The 22,603-nt window shown below is 45.2% G+C and overlaps 1 protein-coding gene across 39 annotated transcripts in view; it reads left to right on the top strand.

Annotated features, from left to right (window-relative positions):
* The first annotated feature begins 1,391 nt into the window (after positions 1-1,391).
* TCF7L2 (transcription factor 7 like 2) overlaps positions 1,392-22,603 on the top strand; it is a 238,739-nt gene continuing 217,527 nt past the window's right edge. For 8 of the 39 annotated variants that reach the window (XM_064269302.1, XM_064269300.1, XM_064269297.1 and 5 more), the window contains exons 1-4: positions 1,395-2,123; positions 2,374-2,440; positions 2,648-2,772; positions 14,843-14,911. In XM_064269302.1, coding sequence (XP_064125372.1) covers positions 1,935-2,123; positions 2,374-2,440; positions 2,648-2,772; positions 14,843-14,911 — 450 coding nt within the window. In that variant the 5' untranslated portion in view covers positions 1,395-1,934. Of the gene's footprint in view, positions 2,124-2,373; positions 2,441-2,647; positions 2,773-2,847; positions 14,912-22,603 lie in introns of those variants that run through there. The other 31 variants (XM_064269288.1, XM_064269289.1, XM_064269291.1 and 28 more) reach the window with 12 other exon arrangements.

The following is a 22,603-nucleotide window of genomic DNA, read 5'->3' as shown; positions in this document are numbered from 1 at the left end:
GGCAACTGAAGGGCAGGTGATCTTTTTGAAGGAAGAGTGGATAATTTAGTACATCATGGACTTCTGACCAGCACTGCTCCTGGTAGGCAATTTGGTGATTCCTATTTTTTTTTTTTTATTGATATATTTATTTTTCTGGCTCGTTTTGCCCCTTTTTCAGGTTGTAGTTTCCAATCGACTTTGCATTGGAGATGTGCAAGAAAATGAATGTTTTTGCTCGGGCATCCAGGAGCAATGTGTTTTGGGAGCCAGCCCCTTTCTCCTTTAACAGAATTCTGTTCCCCATTTTGCAGCAGATCAATGTGCTCCCGGGGTGAATGCCTACAAAACAATACCTGCCTCAAACCCCAGGTTTTCCATCTGCTCCGGAGGTCTTCCAGCATGAGTTTGGTTAGTAAGTTCCTGCCACAGCCTTCTACATCTTGTTTCTTTGGTCAGTCTCTCAGGGATTTCATCTCAGACTCCACTGAACCCAGAGATTGGTGAACTTTCAGTTTTATTTTCCCCGGCGGTGTTAACGCCCAAACTTTTCACCTCCAAAGCCAGAGAGGACTTTGAATCCCAGATCACTTCCTACCACCTCCAACGTCAGTTTAAAAAAAAAAAAAATGCGCACAAAAAACAACACTCTACATTTAAAACAATCGTGTTTTTTTTTTTTTTCTCCTTAAGGATATTTTTAATGGCAAACACGACAGTATTTGATTTTTTTTTTTTTGGATAAAAAGTCTGCTCGGCCTATTTACTTCAGTGGGACTTAACATTTAATCAAATGATTCACCATTAACAAACAAAAAGGGGAAAAACCTCGTGGGTTAATAGTTTCTTTCACTGTGGATGACCAGGAACTTTGGCCAGCCCCTCCACTTCCCCCTAGCTCTCTGAAAGTGCAGGGTTGATTTTTCTTTTTTGACCACTTCTCTTACCTCCCGCCCAAGGGTGGCTGGTTTCCCTGCTGGATTAACCACTAAGCACCCCCCCCCGTCCCCACATCCCTCCCTCCTTTCCCCCTTACTTAGACTCATTCCTAATATTCCCAAAGTGCACTTTTTCTGGGCCTCTCCCCATCCCCGCCCCCCAAGTGGGCTTTCCTTCCGCCTTGCTCGGCTCGGATTCCTGACTCGGTCGCCACCCCTTCCCTCCTCTCCCACCCCGCATTGTCTTTCTGAAACCGCCCCTCTCCCGGAGCTAGTCCCTCTACCCAGGCCCCGACTCCAGGCCTCGCCCCCTGCACACTCCTCCCTCCGCTCTGCCCCCCTCCTCCCCGCCCCTCTCCCTCCTCCCTCTCCCGGCGCCCGAAAGGATCATTGTTGGCCGCCCCCGCCCCGCCCACCCCGGCTGTTTATTTATGCACACGTCACCGGGCCGGCCCCGCCCCTCGGCATCTCATTAAGGCGAGTGTGTTCCTTTCGCCCTGTCAATAATCTCCGCTCCCAGACTACTCCGTTCCTCCGGATTTCGATCCCCCTTTTTCTATCTGTCAATCAGCGCCGCCTTTGAACTGAAAAGCTCTCAGTCTAACTTCAACTCACTCAAATCCGAGCGGCACGAGCTCCTCCTGTATCTTCGGCTTCCCCCCCCTTTGCTCTTTATATCTGACTTCTTGTTGTTGTTGGTGTGTGTGTTTTTTTACCCCCTTTTTTATTTATTATTTTTTGCACATTGATCGGATCCTTGGGAACAAGAGAAAAAAGAAACCCAAACTCACGCGTGCAGAAGATCTTCCCCCCCTTCCCCTCCCCTCCTCCCTCTTTTCCCCTCCCCAGGAGAAAAAGACCCCAAAGCAGAAAAAAAGTTCACCTTGGACTCGTCTTTTTCTTGCAATTTTTTTTTGGGGGGGGGCAAAACTTTTTTGGGGGTGATTTTTTTTTTTTTTGGCTTTTCTTCCTCCTTCATTTTTCTTCCAAAATTGCTGCTGGTGGGTGAAAAAAAAAATGCCGCAGCTGAACGGCGGTGGAGGAGATGACCTAGGCGCCAACGACGAACTGATTTCCTTCAAAGACGAGGGCGAGCAGGAGGAGAAGAGCTCCGAAAACTCCTCGGCAGAGAGGGATTTAGCTGATGTCAAGTCGTCTCTAGTCAATGAATCAGAAACGAATCAAAACAGCTCCTCTGATTCCGAGGTAGGAGAAGCCCCTGGGGCTGGTGGGGTTGGCTCTCCTCCCCGGGCTTGCCAAGGGGTACTGCGAGGGGAGAAGCCGCGGCCGGGGGCGGCGGCGGGCCGGGCGGGCGCGGGGCGCGCGATGCCTCCATTGCACCAACTTTAACCCTGTTTTTCTCTCCCCGCACCCCCACCCCGGGGGTGCTTCTCCCCTGCGCCCCCCTCGCCGTGGTGTTCGCCCCTCGCCTCCCCACCTCCACTCCTCCGGGAAGGCGGAAAGACGGCCTCCGCCGCGCTCCGAAAGTTTCCGAGACAAATCCCGGGAAAGTTTGGAAGAAGGTGAGTACGCCCCGCGCGCCCCGCAGCCGCCGGAGCCGCCTCCGGGCCGGCCGCCCCGCGCACCCCGGCCCCGCTCGGCCCGGCGGTAACCCGGCTCGGCCGGGGCGCCGGGCCCGCGCGCGGGCCACTTTCTAAAAAGTTTCTCCTTGCTCTCTCTCTCCGGCTCCGCGCGGCCGCCGCCGTCCCCTCGCCGCCCCGCCATGTTAGCGGCCAAGAGGCAAGATGGAGGGCTCTTTAAGGGGCCACCGTATCCCGGCTACCCCTTCATCATGATCCCCGACCTGACGAGCCCCTACCTCCCCAACGGATCGCTCTCGCCCACCGCCCGAACCGTAAGTGCTGCGCCCGGCCCCCGCCGCCCGCCCCGCATGCGGCCCCTGCCCTGCCCCTCCCCCTCCCCTCCCCTCCCCGCTCCTCCCCCCTCCCCTCCCCCGCTGGTGGCCCAGGCTGCCCGAAACTCTCCAAACTTTTCTGCCTTTTGTGGACTGGATTTGTTTGCACTTCGCCATGTTCTTGCTTTCAGTTTGCTGCCTCGTGATGTTGGGGAGCCCTTTCTTTCCCAGCAGGGCTTTGTTGGGGGGCAGTCAAATCAGCAGAACTTTTTTTGCGCTCTGATCCCCCCTCCCCCCTTGGTGGTGGTGTTTGTTTCTTCGCCCTGGGAAGACGACTGTGTGCCTCTTTCTTCTTCTCCCTCTCACTCTTCCTTCCCTCTTCTGTGGCGTCTGGGGCTTTCCCCGGTTAACCCCTTGGCTGCCGTGGCCGGGGACGGAGGGATGGGGCTGCAACCGCCGCGCGGGGTGGAGTGCCTTTGCTCCAGACGGTGGACTGGAGAACTCGCGAGCGCGCGGAGCCCAAGGCCCTGGGCGAGAATCTCGGCTCTCTGTTGGGCGGTTATTTGTTTAGCCTTCTAGTTGCGTTCAGTGGCCCTCAGTTCTCCTCCTCCTATTCCATGGAAGGTCACACTTCCCAGACCGCTCCCACAGCAAACTTGGGGGCTCTTGGCTGACGTTCTTTTGGTCACATCGCAGGCCGCGAGTGCCCTGGGCGCCGTGGCGGGCTCGGTTACCCGGCGTGCTGGCTGCGGGCTCTCACGGGCCGCGCGGGACGCCCGGGCGATGTGGGTTGGGGAGCCCCTGTACTGGTGTATGTACCGCCGAGATGGCCTCCGAGGGGAGTCGATGGATTTCTAGGGAATTTTGGTGCGCTGTGGTGTATAGCGGGGTCTGCGCTCGCCAGCTTCCGAGAAGGCCCTCCGTAGGCCTGGGGGGCCAGAGCCCGGTGTGCGGGCCCAAGAGGGTGCAGGGAGCGAGAGAGGCCAGGGGCACCTCTGCTTCAAGGAGGTGGGAAGCTGATAGCCCGCCACCCAACTCCGGGGGCCCCAGGGTGGCGGGGGGAGACGCTTCCTGCGGCGCGTGTCCCGCGCCCAGCCCTGATATTTGTTAATAAGACTCAACCCCTCCTCCCACCGGCCTCTGCACCCTGTCCTCACCCTGGACCCCCTCCCCCCATCCTACTCTCCTCTGAAAAACCTGGATTAGGAATCTTTAAACGCCAGACGCGTTTGTGCCCGGCTTTCCGGGATTGTCATTTTGCACCTGCGCTGGTTTGGTCCCCCTACCCCTTATTTACACAATTACTTTTGTTTTTTCTTTCTCGGTAACTCGAGATAGCAATTTGAAATAATGCACTCACTGTTCAGCAGGACTCGGTGCTAATGGCCAAGGGCTTGCCGGACGGGAGTCGATGCGATCTACAAGTGTTTTTCAGCATTAAAATATTAACTATCAGGTTCGACTTGTTTTTTGGGCCCTGGCAAAATGGCAAGGGCATGCTAGGCCGGTCACTTCATGGCTAGGAAAGAAAAAGAATTATTCTCCCGCTTCTTTGCGCCCTGGCTCCTGCATGCTTGGGAAGCTGGGAGAACGTTCCAGCCCTACCTTCTCCCGCAGGGCCAGCTCCTTCAGGCTGCAGGGGCTCGGCTCTGGGGCTGCAGCTTAGAGGAAGCACAGCCCGATTACTTTGTATTTCCCCTGCGAGCTTGTGAGCACCTTAGACCAGGAGCTTTCCACTCAGAATCGAAGGGGATGTGTACCAACAAACCCAACCAAGCAACATTCCAAAGTAACCCTGAGAATTTCTTCCTTGCCTCTCCTCGCCCCTGCAGTGGAAACCTGGCTGGGATTATTTTAAAATCCATTTAGCCATCTGAAGGGCCGTCTGAATATTGAACCTTGATGGCAGACTTACTGGCTTGCCTGACTCTTTAAACTCCCTGTCTGTGACCACTTGCAATCTTGCCGTAGCTTGTGTTAAAACTTGAGCAGTTGTGTTTTGCGGTAATTAGGAAACAGGGAAATTGTAAAAGGCAAATAAATGATTTCTGGGTGCAAAAAGGAAGACTCCCCACGCTCGCTCCCCATTATGGGCATCTTAGGAATAGAAGGCTGCTAGTTATTTTAATTGTGGACCTAGCGGGTGGCCTTGCACTGTGACATCAGATGGGAGTCTGAGAAGACATTTCTGAACTCAGTAGGCAGTTTTGGTATTTGCATGTCAAACATCAACAGACACCTTGGTGTGCACTGCCCCTTCCTTCTTTTCTGTTACCTGGGTTAGATGATGTCCTCCAAAATTAGTTATTGAGGCCGGCAAGCAGAGCAGTGAAAAGGAGGGTGATAGCTGTGGTGTGGCACTTCTGATGTTTTCCATCAGAGGACCAGCTTGCAATTACAGATTGCATACAGCTGCCAAAGGAATCTATAGGCAAAATAGTGGTCCTTCCATGCTTGTCCGAAATTCTTAGTGCTTTGTAGAGTGTGCTTTTGATGGCAAAGTGGAAAGACAAATGAGCAGTATGCTTCTTTCTTCTCTTGTTCCTCCTTGGTGGTGTTTTTTTCCTGCATTTTCTGTGACTTACCTGTAAGCAGCTGCTTCCTTTAAACAAACTCTTTGGAACCCTGATTTTTGCTCTTCTGTTTAAGAGCGTAAAGAATTAAGGAGTATCATTAAATCGGCTTATGATGAATAATACATTGTCTCAAAAATAATGCTTTAATTGGTGAAGACGCCATAAAGCTTGATAGTAATAATTTTATTTTAAAACGACAAAGATTTCTGCATAACATTAATTTGGTCTTTGATCCAGTAATAGGAACGGCTTTTAAGAAGACAGATTCCAGTACAAAAACGCACTGAGGAGAGGTCTTGTTAAGTACATGAGAAGGGACAGAACTGCAAATATTGGAATTTTGGTAACGTTTGTGTACTGAAGATAAAAATACTATCACCATATTAAAGTTGATAGGAAAAAGTAGTTTTATATTTCTTTTTCCCCCGCCCGCCAAACCAGAAATAGGAGGATGGTGATCAAAATTCCAGTTAGGTTTGAAATTTCATTTTAAGTGCTTGATTATTAGAACTCTTGCGTCTTCTTTTATCCAAAGTTACTTGCTTTCCAACTGAGCTATTTGCTACTAGGATGCACAAATAAGCATCTTGAATTCATTTTTGAACTTGGAATCCTGCATTTAAAGGAAACCAAGAGGGGCCTTTTCATTGGGGTTTTATTTAGCCTGGCAACTTCTCCTTTCTGGCCTGTGAAAAATGGATGTTTTTCTCCTGACTCAAACAACATAATCCTTTCTAATACAAAAGCTTTAGACCTTGGAGTGTGAAGGGTTAATGGTGGTCCTTCCCTGTTGTCCTCCCACCCCCTGCCTTCCCCCCTGATTGTTTTGACAACACTTTTCAAAGTGTGACATTCCAAGTCTCTACATAACAATGTAATATTACTGTAATTACACAGGTCATTACATTTTAAATAGAGAACAATAAAATGCTTATCGCCCTGAAAAAGAACAGGTGTTCTTGCCCTTCTTTGGTATTTATGCTAATTGTTTTTCATCTCCTTCAGAAATATTTATGGCGAGCATGTTTAGAGTTCAGTCTCAACACAACAGTATTAATTCCGTGCTAATCTTTAGAGGTTGGGGTTTAATGTCTGCAGTATGGATTATGGGCTCAACATTCACCCAATAAGTCATATTTTAATGATTATAAATTTAATATGCTAGCACCTTGCAGTTGGTTGACGTTAAAGCCTTCTGAAACCCCAGAAACAAACTCTTCTGCAGTCGGGAGCCTAAATGCTTATGTGGAAGAAGTGTTTTTGGAAACTTTTGACTGTTATAAGGGAAGTAACTTTGACTGATGTCCCCTATCTCTGATGGCAGCAAGATTCCGAGGAAAACAATCCCGGTTCTTGCTAGGAGTTTTTCCACCTTGATTTTAGTTTTACTGATACGGATTTCATTTAGAGGCACTGCTGGAAAGTTGGTCAGCTTTCTGTTTCTTAGCAAGCTGTGAAAAAGTTACAGGAAGGTTTCCAGGGGCTTGCAGAACAAGAATGCTGTTCTCTTAGCAGCTCGGGATAACTGCAGTCCTGCACACCATTAAAAAAAAAATATTTGCTTTAGAAAACTAGCATTTTAATAGTTGCACCAGAGGCTGTGCTTTTAAAGATTACAGTAGAAATCTTTGCAGGGCTTGAATGCCTCCTTATATCCCATGAGATGCCTGTGTGCGTGCAAGAAGTGCATAGATTTCTCGGTTGAGAAATCCTGGTGTAACTTCTCTTACACGCGCAGTGGGTAAAGTAGAAGGTAACTAAGAGGATTTTACATTTTGTCAGATGTTTCACAACGGGGGCCCCTGGAATCACATTAAAAATGCACTGAAGAGAAAGGACAGCTGCAAATTTTTGTGTGGACGGGTGTTTCTGGACCATGACTAAAACTCCGAGGACCTTTTCCCCAGCTGTCTGGAAGTTATGTGGAAGTTAGTTTATTGGCAGTTAAGTATGAGACAACCTGGATTTAGCAAATACTCTCCCCTACACAGGAAGTAGATGACATTATATTGGGGGAAGGGCAGGGACTTCAGGCATAGAATGATTTACTCTTTTTTTTTTTTTTTTTTTAAATCATGGAGTTGCCAAATAAGCACTTTCCAAGGAAGTAGGTGTAAGCTTTTTAGTCTTGGTAAGTGGAATTAGATAGTATCTGTAACCGCATTTATAAACTGTTTTGAGGTGTCACGTTTGAGAAGTTCTGAAAAGGAGGGGTGAATCAAATCCTTGAGGCATTTCTTTCTGAAGGGGTGTGTGATATGGGCATCTCGAGTTTCTTCTGGGAGTGAGTATTGGTCAACGTGTAAGTAAATCTTCAACTCGGACTTATAATTGAGCACATTTGTGAAGGAAATGGTTAATTTTACAACCAAAGGCAAACTTGCACCTCGACAGGTCTGCTGAAAGAAATGTGCCCCAGCCCTTTGCTGGCAAGCGCCACCGGGTCATAAATCCACAGGCTTTATTTACAGCCCATAACACTTATGAATGTTAAGATATTTGACGCCACATTGGCCTTATAATATTCAAGGTCCGCAGACACTGGCAGTAGCTCAAATTTCTCTCACTAATTATAAGCGATGAGATGGGGGGGCAACCTCTCACAAATGCTGCCCTCCCCCCTTTTCTGAACCCTACCATGGCAATCTGAGCTTACTGAGCCAGACACCCCTTCCTTTGGCAGCTGACTTGTACTTTTCCTCTAGGCTATTGTTATACACACTTATAAAGAGCACTTCCAGGGTTGGAAATTCAGTGGGGGGGCTTTGCACAAATGCCTATTTCAAAAGCAAAGTTGCTCTAGGTGTTTGCGTCTTTCCTCCTTTCTTTTGCACCTCCTTTTTCTTTTTTTTCTTTTACTTCCTCCCTTTTTCTCTTCCTTTTCTTTTTTTGAGGCTACACTGCCTATATTGTGCATATTTCCCAGAATACTTAAAGAAACCTGATACGGGAGACTGCTCTCTATATGATGTTCCACTGTGCTGGGAGGGAAAATACACACATCGCAGAGTGCACTAGTTAACTTAAGAGTTTTTAAAAAAGAAAGTGAGGTGGAGTGAGAAATGATTAAAAGAATTTAATTGACAAGAAAAAAAATGCAGGTTTACCTTGGTGATGGGGAGGCTGATCATTTGGGGGGAGGGTATTGGCATCTGGGGGAGGGAGCACAGCAAAGGAGCCCGAGGAGGCAGAATAAAGGTTTTACTAATAAAGGTTAGAAAAGCAGAAGAAAATAGGACGAGATTTGGGCTTGGAGTAATGACTGGATTGAAATTGGGGCTTAAAGTTTCTGGTGAGGGTTGGGAGTGCCGCGGGGGGCGGCTGTGAAAAACTGTATGGCTTTGCTCTGCTCAGTAAAGACTATTTTCAATCCATTGCCCAGTGTGCGCTAACAAAAGATATATTCTATATCAGTTATTGTGTAAGCATCTGCGAGTGGGGGGGTCGGGAGGGGACGTTATCTGTGGTCCACATCCTGATGTGCGAGAGGCCAATTGTCCTGCCGGTTTTAATTTATTTAAAAAAAGTAGGCTGTTTGTGTGTGTGTGACAAACTGACCACCCTTTAACGGGGCGGGGGGTGGGGGGGGAATAAGACCCAGAGGCATCTGTCTGGGGGTAACTGCTGAGCAGTCAAGAGGACGCTGATGGCTCTGTCATTTCTGGCCGGATCTTCCCCCCATCCACCCCAAACTTAAAAACCCGAGGCCGAAAGGTTTTATTTTCTAATCAATGGAATGCAGAAACTTACTAGCCCTCAGGGACAGATATGAATCCCTTAACAGCTCATTACAAAGATGGGGCTGTGGGATCTTTGAGCGGGTTATCAGCCGTGGTGTTCTTCCGTTTTCCCAGGATAGGTTTTTTGCTTCCTTAGGCACATCTGATTTCAGGCTGGTAATTCAGCCAGTCATATTTTATTCTTTTTGTCATGAAGTAGCCCCAAGATCAGCGCTGAAGGAGTTAAAATCGCTCGCTAAAGTTTGGCATCATGAAAATAAATTTGAGGCCTGGTAGGCATTAGCAGGGCACAGCACATTTAGAGAGCTTAATTAGTACGAACTGTAATTGTTCATGGTCTGCCAGAAGAAGTAATGTTCAGGAAAAGTGGAGTCCTTCTCTTGCAGTCTTCAGTTTGAAACCGATAAATCACTTGCATATTTGTGTAGTGATTCAAATGGAGCTAAGACCTCTCCCATCCCAACATGTGGTAAATTGTAAAGTCAATGAATTGCAGATGTAGGCTACAGTGAGATTCTCTAAGAAAATGCAGAATGAATGGGAAAGAGTGATGCTATAAATATTTACTGAGAAGATAACTAGATTCCTGTGTGCTGGGCCGATTACGATGTACTAAATATATTAGTAAAATGCCGAAAAAATCGAGAGGATTGTGTGGGTCTTTGGGTGGGTTGGTTTGTTTTGGAAAGTGAAATAAAAGGCACTATGTTATTGTCCTGTCAGTTTTATTAAGCCTGAGTCACAATGGCATAGCCAGGGAAGGACACAAGAAAACCCACATTAATGCAAATAAATTCGTTATGAGTTGCAGCGTGGTGACTGCTAAGTGGAGTTATAATGGGGCATCATTTTAAGAGTGTTAGTGTAGCAACTTTTAATGAAAAATGCTGTGTTAGGAGCATGTCGCAGCGCTTGAGCCCCTGTGTTTTCATGGGCTGGAAATGAGTTTTGAACAAGAGCAGGGGACTTGATGTATTTCATTTCCTCCCCCACCCCCAACAGTTGAAAAACTTTACCACTGAATGTTTTGATGTTTAAAGAAAAAAAAAAAGAAAAGCATCTAGTTTTTCTCAGAAATCAACCAAGAAATGCCTATTGCCATAACGAAGTTCAACCTCCACTTTTTTTTTTTTTGCATGAGAGACTGCAGCACAGAGTAGAAAAACAATGAGTGTAGCAACCCCCTACAGACCTATACATACCACTTTCTCGAAGCAATTTTTCCCCTTTTTTTCTTCTTAGAGGATTTTGGTCTCAGGCAATGTTGCAAGTCAATACTTCTTTCCCCAAATGTGAGTGGGTGGATGTGTATGGAAGCTGTAAAAATTAATGATCGTTCTCTGACTCATAGCTGATGGTTTCAGGTTGAGGAAAAGAGAAAAAAAAAAATGAGTGTAAATAGACATTTGATGGAACATTGAGACAGTAGGAGAGATTGTTCTTATGTCCAAAGGCAAGTGTTTTGTTGCAGTAGAATTTCTGAAGGAGAATGCCAGGAACTGAAAAGGGGATGCCTTTGTTTAAATTGTTGTTTCAGGATGGTACAAATATTTGGTGTTTAGATCTTTGCAGGAATGCTTAAGCCCACAGACCTATAGTCAATGCTGGTTTTGCCTTCCCTGTGGAAGTTGGAGGCCCCCTTGATACTTCTAAAAAGGGTAAGCAATAACCCAAAGTGTTGGTCAAAAGTTTATTTTCCATTAAATGTAAGAGACATACAAAGTGGAACTGGAGGGCTGTGTCCATAATGGTCTGGTTAGCTCTGAAAAATGACTGATGGCCTAAGGAAAAGTCTTAGATGTGCTAAAAAGTATTCCATCTCTTAGCTAGTGGCATGGAAATTTAAACTTCGTGGTGGGAGAGAGGAAAGTAGACCAGAAACACTGAAGACCGCTTAGAAATGGATCTGTTGTTTTTTATAAGAGAAAGCCAGGTGATTCATAAAACTGAAAATAAAGCAAATGTTCCACCTCTTCCCAGTTTAGTAGAAAGAACAGGCATAAAAAATTAATCTCCATCATGTTGGAAGTTAACTTAGTGCTGGAAAAAGCAACATAGGGTTTCCATTTTTTTAGTCGCCTTTAAGGATGAGAACTCTGTGGTTGAAGAAAGCCATTTCCCCTTCCATCCCTAGAATATCGCTGATGTCTTGGATCTGAAACATGCAGTCCGGAGCCAGATTAGAAAATACAAGGAGAGAAATCAAGATATGATAATAATAAAGGAAGTGGTTCATCATAAAATACGGGTTTTTAATTGTGCCAAGTTTTCCCTGGGTACTTGTATTTTATTTTTGTGTTAAAAAGCTGAACTGTAGCACAGCAGAGCCTTGGTGGCTCTTTCCTCTGGACAAGGGGGGCAGGGTCATTTGGGGGTGTTAGGATGGGGGAGTGGGCTCGACCATTGTAAGCAAGCACCCAAGAAGAGTTGAGAGTTTATGGGAAGAAATGACAATTCCTTAGAGTTATCATTTGGTGACTCTGCAGGACACCCCGTGGAGGGAGGCGCCATGTTGAAGGCCTGACGCACGCCTTAGTTATAACTGGCCTTGGTTATAACTGCCGCAGTTGCTGGGTCAGGAAGTGACATGGGTACTTAAGGTCCCCAGAGCAGGGCAGTCCCAGAAGGTGAGGCGTGTAGAAATCTGGTTCATAAACTCAGACCTCAGAGAGCTGTCTTGTGTCTTGTTCGTGGGTCTCTTAACCTCCCCTCATCTTCCAAAAAACAAAGGGCCAACCGTCTCTTGTTCTCTCCTTCCTTATAGCTTTTTAGAGAGGTATAAATGATCGTTCCAGTTTTGAGTGCCAAGTTTTTACTGGCTACTTGTATTTTTATCTTTGTCTTAAAAAGCTAGACTTTAGCGGACAAGGCATCTTTGTGTTTTACAGGAAAGGAAAAAGCAGTTAAAGCGTGTGTTTTAGAAAAAGTGTATTTGGGAAGAGAGGGGATGGAAACCCAAAGGAGAAACAAGAAAATTTTAAGTCCTCAGCGCTGTAGCTGGGGGAAGTTTGGCTTGGAAAGTTAACGCAAATAGTTGCTGGCTGGGAGGAAGGATCTCAGTTGGGACTCAAACGAGCTTCTTGTGCTGTCGTGTACATTTGTGAGCTGGTCCAGGTTTTTCTGTGTTGTCAGACACCTGGGGGGGAGGGCAGTTAGTTACATTGCTTGGGGGGGGGTGTTAGAATGGAGTGTGTGTGTGTGTGTGTGTGTGTTGGTTAAATTAACTTTGTCTTGTCTGTCGGTTTCTCTGATAGACTCTTAAGGAACTTCCTGCTGCATTTTTACTGTTGTAATTGCAGCCTTCTCTGGGGTTATGTTGTTGTTTAGGTGGTGATGAACACAAGGATTAAGAATGAAACTGGACAAGTGAAAATTGAGTTTAGATTAACCACAGTTTCATTAATTTATTCATAAGATTGTGATTATATGAATTTTTTTTTTTTTTTTTACCACGACATATACTTAGTTATCATGTGTCCATTCAATTTTAATTGACAATATAAGATTCCTGTGGTTACCCTGAGTGCAGATAGCCTAGGGCTTTGCAGGGTTTGTGGGAAGAAAAGCTTGGACAAGTTTCCATTAAGCTCTGAATCGAGCAATTGGAAAAGAGGAGAATAAAACAGGCTGAAAGGAGGGCCAAGTTGTTAGTGTTGCCTCCTCTGCTCAGAAGGAGAACCCTCCCCAGACAAGAGCTGCTCTCCAGCCAAGAATTCCAAACTCGTGGAGAAACCTGTCCAGAGCACAGAAGTTGTTCTAACACAATGCAGGGTTGTCACAGTAATTACTGCAATCTCCGCTTACTGACTGGCAGTTTTCACAAAAAAGACAGGCGGACAAAGGGTTCAAATTCATTTTTCTTTTTGCAGCAATTCACTTTAGATGAACTGCTTTTGAGTGTGTGTGGGGGCTTTGTGTGGGTGGGTGGGGGGAGGATATCTTAAATTGCTCATCATTTAATTTTTTGTTGCTGTTTTAGAAGAGTGGTTTATTACTCTGCTTTGACAGGTACAGGGTTTTTTTTTTTTTTTTGCCCACCTTTATTGTTCCTCCTTTTAACTTTGATTAATATTTTGTTTGGGGGCAACCAGAATCACACACATTATATATAATATATATGTATGTATGCAGTGTTTTTATTTGGAACAGATAAAAAAAATCTCAGAACCCACTGTATCCTAAAATGGATATTTATAGCCTTATTCCATGAGCAGGATGGATTTAGACTAAAATTTTACTGGATTATTACTGTGCTGAGTTTATTTTGAGTTGGTTCAAAAGTTCTTACATGGATTTTTTTCTCTTTTTTTTTTTTATTTTTTAAACTGTGTGAATTGAATTTTCTTACAGGGACCAGGATACAAATTAATGGGGCCTAAAATTCACTTGCAGCCTAAATTCTGCTTTGTTAGTATTTCAGAAGTGTTAAAAGTAACAGTAACAGTAGTAACAGTAGTCATAGTTTGTTACAGTAATGCATTTCCCTGTTTGGAAATGTAACTGATTTGCTGATTGCCATGGTGGGGGCGGGGGAGATGGGCAGTGATTTCACAACAGTTCATCAGCTGTTTATATGTGGTGAATTCAAATGCATTTCCCCCAGATATCTTTGAGATCCTTTGATTTTTGCATTGTTTGCAAAATACATCGCCTGGTGGTGTTTTCTTTACCCAATTGGTAGGATGCCAAGATTAACAAGGATTATTTAGGAAACTGAGATTCTGGTGAGGAGGAGTCTTGGCCTGCCTTTCTATTTGGGATACCTGCCTCTTTGCTGGGTAATCTGTGGGGCATCAGAGGTTAACGGCCAGGAGGGACTTCAATCAAGCTTGGGCAGTGCAGGGTCTGAGTAGAGCAGTGACGTCCAACACGAAGGGCCACTAGCCAGTCAGTGGTCCTTGGAACACTGGGTGGCTCTTTGGCAATTGTTGGCCTTGGTGGTGCAGTGGTTAAGCGCTCGGCTGCCAACCAAAATGTCAGTGGTTTGAACCCACTAGCTTCTCTGTGGAAGAAAGATGTGGCGATCTGCTTCCATAAAGATTACAGCCTTGGAAATCCTATGGGGCAATTCTATTCTGTCCTATAGGATCCCTGTAAGTCAGAATCGACTTCATGGTAATTGTTTTTTTTTTTTTTTGGTTGGATTACTAGAGTGCACCCTAGCCTGTAAGACCTCCTGGGATGGGCAGCACAGTCATCTTGAAGGAAGGTATAAGGCATGGTGCGGCCCCTGAATTCTGTCCAACGCATTTGTTTTCTCAGAAATCGAATTGTGTTTGAGGGCCAGGGCCTGAGCATTAGGAATGCGGGGGCTTGTACCTGTTGCAGTCTTGTGGTGTCTCATCTTTCCTCTCCCAACCCTTCCTCTCTTGCCTACATGTTGCAATTCTGACAACTCTCTGCAGCTCACGGTTAATTCTTATTCAGCATCTTGCTGGCACACTGGCTTCCTTTATGTCTCAATGGGCATCCATTTTTCTTTCTCTTGTCATTGAGCCCCACTCCTGGCCACCCCCTCCCTTTTTGCTTATTGAGTAGGTGCTTTTTTAAAAACAAAAACAAAAACAAAAACTTTACCTTAGATGATGGTGATGATCTTATCCACAGCAACAAATAAAAATACTTAGGTCTTGATTGAATGCCAGGGCTGCAGCTCAGTCTAGGAAGGTTTGTCTGCTATTCATAAACTGCTTAAGATGTTGTCTTGTAGTTTGGGACATAAGCAGAACGCTTTGATTTGGTTTCTTTCTACAGCTCCATTTTCAGTCCGGGAGCACGCATTACTCTGCGTACAAAACGATCGAACACCAGATTGCAATTCAGGTAGGAAATTTAAGAGCTCCTGAAGCTTGAATTGTCACTATGGAGGTCTCTTGTGTCTTTTCTTGTTTGCCCCTCCCCCCCAGCCTAGAGGATGGTGGAGGTGATGATGGTGATGGTGGTGGTCCAGCCTTTGGGGGAGGTGGGAAGCAACGAAGAAACAGCAGTGGAAGAAATGCTGTTAAAATGATTGAAAGATATAGAAAGAAAGAGAAGCCTGCGTTGGTCGTTAACAGTTTCTTGCTCAGGTGTAAGGGGCAAAGAGGCCCAAGCTTGGCTACTATTTGGCTTAGGGAGGAACCTTCAATTGGGAGCAAAACTGGGTGACAAAGAGTGAATGGGGAAAATTGAGGCGGGGGGGGCGGGAGAGGAGGCTGTGTGACAGCCAGAGTTGTGTGTTGTGGATCAAATTCAAGTGGTGCTAAGAATATCACTTAAAAAACAAAGTTTGTGGTAAAATATGTATAACTTAATATTTGCCTTTTTAGCCATTTTTAAGTGTACTATTCAATGGCATTCATTCCATGAACAGTGTTGTACAGTCATCACGACTATATTCTAGAACTTTTCCCTTGCCCCACGCAGAAACTTTGTACCCATTCAGCAATAACTCCCTCTTCCCCTATTCCCCATGGTAACCTCTAGTCTCCTTTCTGTCCTATGATTTTGCCTGTTACGTATTTCATGTAAGTGGAATCATACGGTATGTGACCTTTTGTGACTGACTGCTTTCACTCAGCAGAACTTTTTCAAGGTCCATGTGGTAGCATGAACCAGAACTGCATTTGTTTTTACAGCTCAATAATATTCCATCGTATGGATATACCAAGTTTTGTTTATCCATCCATCTCTGGGTGGACGCTCGGGTTGTTTCCACCCTTTGGGTCTTGTGAACAGTGCTGCTCTGAACAGTGGTATACAGCTAAGAATATCACTTTTGACCTGATCAGCCTGACGTGGATTTCTGGGACCTGTTGATATATGACACTCGCTGTGCTGGAAGGGCAAGGTGACAGATCCTAGCTCCTGATGAGTGTCCTATTTCCTGCACATGTAGTGCTTCCATTCTTTTAAATCCAAAGGCTAAACAAATCACAGACCAAGATAGACTCGGAGCTGAACTGATGCCAGCAGAATGCGATAGTGGAGAGAGAGAGCAGACTGATACGATTTTCTTGTCTGCCTGCCTTTGGAAGGATGGAAGGACCTTGCAGTGTAATTAATGGTACCCAAACATGAGTGTTTTGCTTTAACCCCTCAAAGGGAGGGTTTAAAAAAAAACCTTTTGTTGTGGTGTTAAAAGTCTTGTGCTAGATTCCTCTCGTAAGTTGATGCGGGCTTGTTAGATCATTTAGGTTACTCCTGTGCCCCCTTTCTTCTCCTGTGGTGCCCCCTTTCTTCTCCTGTGGATGCAGGTGGCTTTATGGAGCTATGGTCACATTGCGTCTTTGTAGCTCTGCCATTTCAAATCTGCATCTTTCTCGATAAGACTTGCAAATAGCCATTTGCCCCAGGTAAACTGTGAGTCATCTCACCCCTGAAAACCAATAGTCAGCAAGCATTTTTATTTGGTGGATCCCTAGTATCTTTGTACTCGTTTCAAGGCTACCATAACTTATTTTAAAAAGTATTTAGATTATGTCTGCAGTTAGGATGCTGATCTTGTGTGCCTGTATTGTAGGGGAAAGGGCAACTATTGACTCTACCCCTCTGCTCTCAAATATTTTCAAGACTGGTGTGTCTTTAACTACATGTGGCAGTTGTCCTTGCTGGCACCCTTCCTGTTGGACCCTTCTTCCTTATGATTAAGGGCATAGTAAGCCCTGCCACCAGCAAATGGTTTAGACTCAGGGCTTGGGTAGAGAACAAGCCCAAACCCTAAATCTTGATGAGTGGATGGACGAACAGACAATGTCCTGAGGCCTACTACATCTCAGGGAGTGCTGGAAAATCCTGTTGCCCGGGGTGTGGGAATTGTTGATGTCGAATAGCTTAGTGATCCCTATCTTGATGTGGAAAGGCTGGCTGGGGCCACATCACTGGGAGACCAGCCGAGACCAGGCCAGCTGTTGTATCTTTACACCCGTTGCTGAAGTGCCCCTTGTTAGGTCGAGCTGTTCATCTTTCTCCAAACCACCTGGCACGGTGCAAGCCATGTGAAGCTCTTTCTCAGGAAGAACATGGAGTAAATTACAGAGCTCATTGTTTTTATTGTTTGGAGGACTGAAACCATTACTATTCTCCATGAACAGGTGGTATTGTTCTCCCCGCTTCTATTTGCTAAGGCCTGATGCCCATGTGGGCAAACAGAGACGTTTTATTAGAGCCTCAGCACCAGCGTACTTTTGGCGTTCCAGCCTCCCAGTCCCTGCTAGGCCAGAACAAGGCTAAGCCAAATGCCATCTTGCTGTAATTTCAGTTTGATTATCGAAGGATAAATGGCGAAAACCAAAACAAAAGAAGTGAAGGGGAAATCTCAGATAAAATAAAATTGTCCCCAAAGCTCAGCTGCAGCATGGGATTAGAGGGAAAGGCAGCACTGCTTTGGTTCAGGGTTGCTTTGCGTGCCATCGAGTTGATTCCGACTCGTATCTGATCCCATATGACAGAACTGCCCTAGGCAGTCATCTTTACGAGAGCAGATCACCAGGTCTTTCTCCTGTGGAGAAGCTGATGGGTTTGAACCACCTACCTTTCAGTTAGCAGCCAAGCGCGTTAACCATTGTACCACCAGGAGGGCGCCTTAGTGGCAGACATTTCCCCTTACCCCCGTCCTCCAATTTAAGGCTTAAATGCAAAGTGATTGTCAGAGTAGAATCTTCCCCTCCCCAAAACTTGAAACTGTTTAACTTCAATGAATACTGTATTTCAATATGACCTGGGCTTGTTGCTCTTCTAAGCTATATCCTAAAATAACCTCGAGTAGTATGACACTGTGTATCACATGAGATTCACAGCCCTTTTCCTTTCCATCCCTCCTGTAGTTGCAGTGCTCAGCCAAGTTCACCATTTACGTGAATGGCCTCTGAGTGATTCTATAGACTTGTCGTGTTCTTATAAAAGGTTTGGACATAATATCATATGCTATGTGGGGATCTTCCCTTCTTTCAACAGTCTCTTCATTTCCTCTCAGTTTTGAAAGGAAAGGAAAAGAGTAGCACAAGTGTCCAAATTCTCCTTAAATGGGTAACAGAAATATAACTAGACTCAAAAAGACCTTTTTTTTTAAAAAAAAAAAAAAAAAAGACATACTTAACTCTTGATTTTTCACAAAGTTTATTGAAATATAATTTAAATACAGCAAAATACCGAAATCTTTAGCTGAGAGCTGGGTGAATTTTTATATGTACACCCATGAAGCCATCACCCAGATCAACATACAGAACAGAATTGGAACACTTTTTTTGTAAAGGGCCAGCTAGTAAATATTTTAGGCTTTGCAGGCCATACAGCCTGTATCACCACTACTCAACCCTGCCATTATAGTGCAAAAACAGCCAAAGATGATAAGTGAAGGAATAGGTGTGGCTGTGTTTCAATAAAACTTTATTTACAAAGATAATGGTGGCAGTTTGGCCCTGGAGTTGTAGTTTGCTGACCCCTGATACAGAGTATTACCAGTCCCTAGAAGTCTTTCTTGATCCTCTCCCTTCTTAGTCATCCCTGTACCCACAACCAACATTCTGACCTCTGTCAACATGGATGACTTTTGCCTGTTTTTTAGCTTCATGTGTCTGGCCTCACTCAGCATTATATCTTTGAGTTTCATCCATGTTATTGTGTATAGCAATAGTGTGTTCTTTTTCACTGATGTGTAGTAGCCCACGAAGGACTGCCACAGTGCATTCATCTATTTTACTGTTAGTCATTTCGGTTGCTTCCAATTTTTTGCTATTATATATTAAAAAAAAAAAAAAAAACCACCACCACCACCACAAAACAGTCTAATAGCATTCTTACACATATCTCTTCAGCAGTACGTTTGTGCATTTCTCTTGTTTATATAGGGAAAGTGAACTTGCAAAGGCATAGGGTAAACCAGAAACCAAACCCGATGCCATTGAGTCGACTCCGACTCATAGCATCCCTATAGGGCAGAGTAGAACTGCCCCATAGGGTTTCCAAGGAGCGGTTGGTGAGTTCGAACTGCTGACCTTTTGGTTAGCAGCCAAACTCTTAACCACTGCACCACCAGGGCTTCAGGCATAGGGGTAGTATGTATATTTAGCTTTGCATTGAACTTTTGAGAGAGACTTGAAAACTAGGTTTCAAGTGTTTGTCTTTGAAATGTATTAGCTTAGTCGTTGTTAGGTATGTGACTGATAAGTTTGAGGGGAACAGTACAATCATGTAGGTGTGATCAGAGGCCAGTTTTGTCTTTTTGCATGAAGGCAGGAAGCAGCAGGAAGCTTCAGTGCAGTGGTTTGGCCTCTGGCCTCTGGCCTCTGGCCCCAGCCCCAAAGGATCATCTCTTGCCTTCTCCATTAACCTTGGAAAAGGCTATGCAGAGAGGTGGGCCCATATTGCAAATGTGAAGAGGCAGCCCTGCCTCCCTGGGATGCCCACAGGTGATCGTGGATAAATGTTTAGGCATTTCTGATACCTCCCTGAAGAGAGGGAGCTCTTCCAACACTCCTACCCTCATTACTCCAACCCCAAGAGCAGTGTGGTAATCGCGGTCAAGACCCGCAGAAGATGTTTCTCTTGGTTCTCAGAAGGGCTCCTTCAGAACCAATTAAGCCTTTGTTTTTAAGAGTATTTTGGCCAAAGGTTGATGTTTTAACACCAAATCAGATGTGTTTTAGGAAAAAGCACTACGTGCAGCAAAAACAAACTGTGTAGACCTTTCTTGGGTTGTTTTTCTTTTAAGACACGAAGTTGTTTGTATGTGTGTGTGTGCATGCGCACTTGTGCGTGTGTGCAAAGACAACTAGGAGAGGATCCAGAGGAAATGGACCATTTTATTTGTTTACACAGCTGAGCTGTGGAGACTACAGTGGGTGTTGCTTTGCCTTTTGTCCTTATACTTACAAGTTCCCATCTGAGCTTTACCTAAGCATAACCCACCTGCCATGATTCAGTTAGGTCACGAGGATCCTCCTCTATGGCCTGGGTGTTTTCTGGAGCCAGGGAGAAAAAAAAAAAAGTAGAAATTGGAGAGCTTCTCTGCCCCATATTGGTCCCTTTTTCTTGGATTCGAACTTGATACTTAGTCTTGTCTGAGTCTTACGTAGTTAAGATTCCTGAGGTGCTATGGTTTGGAGTCCACCTCTGGCCAGAGAGTTGTGCCAGTAAGTTCTGCCAGCTTTTAAGAATGAGATGGCAGTGTTTGTGAGGGGTCCTGGCTTGGCCCCAGTTCACATTTCTGGTGGTAGTCTCTCATGTCCTTGCCTTACCCTTGCACCACATGCTGACTGGTCTTTCGGTTTTCATCAGGATTTGGTATCTTTGAGAAGCAGATTTAGGCTAAGTGGGTGAACTCCCAGAAAGAAGTTTGACAAGTGGATTTTCCACATTTTCCTTTGGAGTTGTTGGTGCAGTCAGTTCCTTACAGTTTTTATTTTCGTTTGGTCCCATTGTTCTGGCTGTGAGATTTCATGTCCACTTTCTGCAAAGAAAAGAAGTATGTGTGTATATGTGTGTGTGATAAGTGTCACTTCACTAGAGATGTTTGACAAAGCCTGTGGATGCCAGGTAACTCATTTGAGGGATTCATTCACCTGTGAAGGTGATGTGTTTTAGCCTAAGTCAGTATCTCAGATGTTCATTCATTCATTCAAAAAATACTTATTATGCATCTCCTATGTGGGAGGTACTGTTCCAGGCCCCTGGGGAATGTATCATTGAACAAAACAGACAAAAAATGTCCTGGTCTCCTGGAGCTTTCCATTCTAGTGATGTTTTAAATACTGACTTAGAAACCACCCCATTTCCTTGGTCTTGGTCAGTAGGTTTGGGTACAGCCCAGGAGTTTGCATTTTTAGTCAGGTCTGTGTTGAGAATTGCAGCCCTGGAGTTTTCTGAAATCAATCAGTTGATCATTCATTGGATGCTGACTCATTTTCACTTGCTGAATAAAAATCTAGGGATGGCCAGGTACTTGGTTGGGATAACATTTTCTCATTTTGACTGAGAAACCAGACTTTTCCGTCCTGATGAACTTTTGAGGCCTTTGCTTCCCCATGGTTATGTGAAGACAGCCAGATGCTTCTACGTGGCTCTAGAAGAGGCATTTCTTTGATTGTTTAAGAAAGAGTAGCTTAGACAATAATGTGCTTGATCATCGGGTCAGAAGCAATAACAGCAATTGATGATAATAGCAGCTTATGCTTATTGAATTCTTCTGATACATTGGGTCCCGTGTTAAGTGCTCTGCTTGAAATATTTCATTGATTCCTCTTAACAAACAACACGGAAGGAAACCTGAAAGGTGCGGTTATTGTTATCCATCACCATTATCCCCATTTTATAAATGAGGAAACGAAGATTTAGCTACCTGAGATATTTTGCCCAAGGTCAAGTAATTGGGATTAAAACCCGGGCATTCTGGCTGGAAAGGCTGTACCACACAGCCTTATAACTGATAACTGTCTGCTCACAATGATGCTCCAAAGGTGGTGGGCATTGGGGCTCGTGGTTTTTCTGAAGCAGTGGCTACAAGCAACTCTCTGGGCTGTATACAAAAGAATCAACTGGGTAGCTGCTCAGACATTCAGATTCCTGGGCTCTAGTCCTTGGAGATTCTGAGGACTCTAGGTCAGCAGTTCACTGGCTCTGAGCATGCAGCTTTGTTAAGTCAGGAATTGCGGGCCCCACCCCCAGAGTGTCTGCTTCAGCAGGCCGGGGTGGGGCCTTAGAATTTGCATTTTTAGCAAGGTCTCCCTTGATGCTGGTGCCCCTTCTCTGGGGACTGCACTTCCAGAACCACTGGGCCAGGGCTGTGGTTCAGAGCCCTGGCTCCTCCTTAGCATCATCTGGGGAGCATTTAAAGTATCTTACCCTGAGGCTCTGCCCTGGACCAGCTGGACCAGAGCCTCTGGTAATGTGGTCTGGGCATTCCTGTTTATAAGATGCTTTCTAGGTGATTTTTTAATTTTTATTTTATTTTGGTTAAAAAAAACAAACAAACAAAACATTTGCCACTTCAACCATTTTTGTGTGTCCAGTTCAGTGACATTAATTATAGTCACTGTATTGTGCAACCATCACCATGGTTTGTTTCTATCACCTTTAGCAGAAACTCGGTGCTCGTACATCTAGGGGATTTTCATGAGTAGCACTGACCCAGGGAACCCTGCAACCTGTACCCCCTCCCCTACTCTGGGGATGACTGCGATGCACATAGTTGTGTTAGAGAACAGGCGCTGGGAAGCCTGATTTTTGTTCGTTTAATGACTCAGAGTTCTGAAGGATGGCTTGAGTCTGTTCAAATGGTAGGCATCTCTATTTTCAGAACAGTTTATTAGCGGGTACTCAATGATGATCACTGTCCCCTGAGTGAGTACCAATGAGAGAAATTGGGAATTGGGTATCGTATTCACCAGGCTACAGACGTCCAGAAGAAGCTAAGAGGGACTGGTAGTGCGGTGCTTTTCAGACTTTCATGTGATGTTCAAATGCAGATTCCGATGCAGCAGGTCCTGGCTGGGGCCTGAGATTATGCATTTCTGACAAGCTTCCACCCCATGCCGAAGC

Source organism: Loxodonta africana, chromosome 16 (genome assembly GCF_030014295.1).
Source record: "Loxodonta africana isolate mLoxAfr1 chromosome 16, mLoxAfr1.hap2, whole genome shotgun sequence".
NCBI lineage: Eukaryota > Metazoa > Chordata > Mammalia > Proboscidea > Elephantidae > Loxodonta > Loxodonta africana.
The sequence above is the reverse complement of the archived record's forward strand: the minus strand, read 5'-3'. Positions and strand labels throughout refer to the sequence as shown.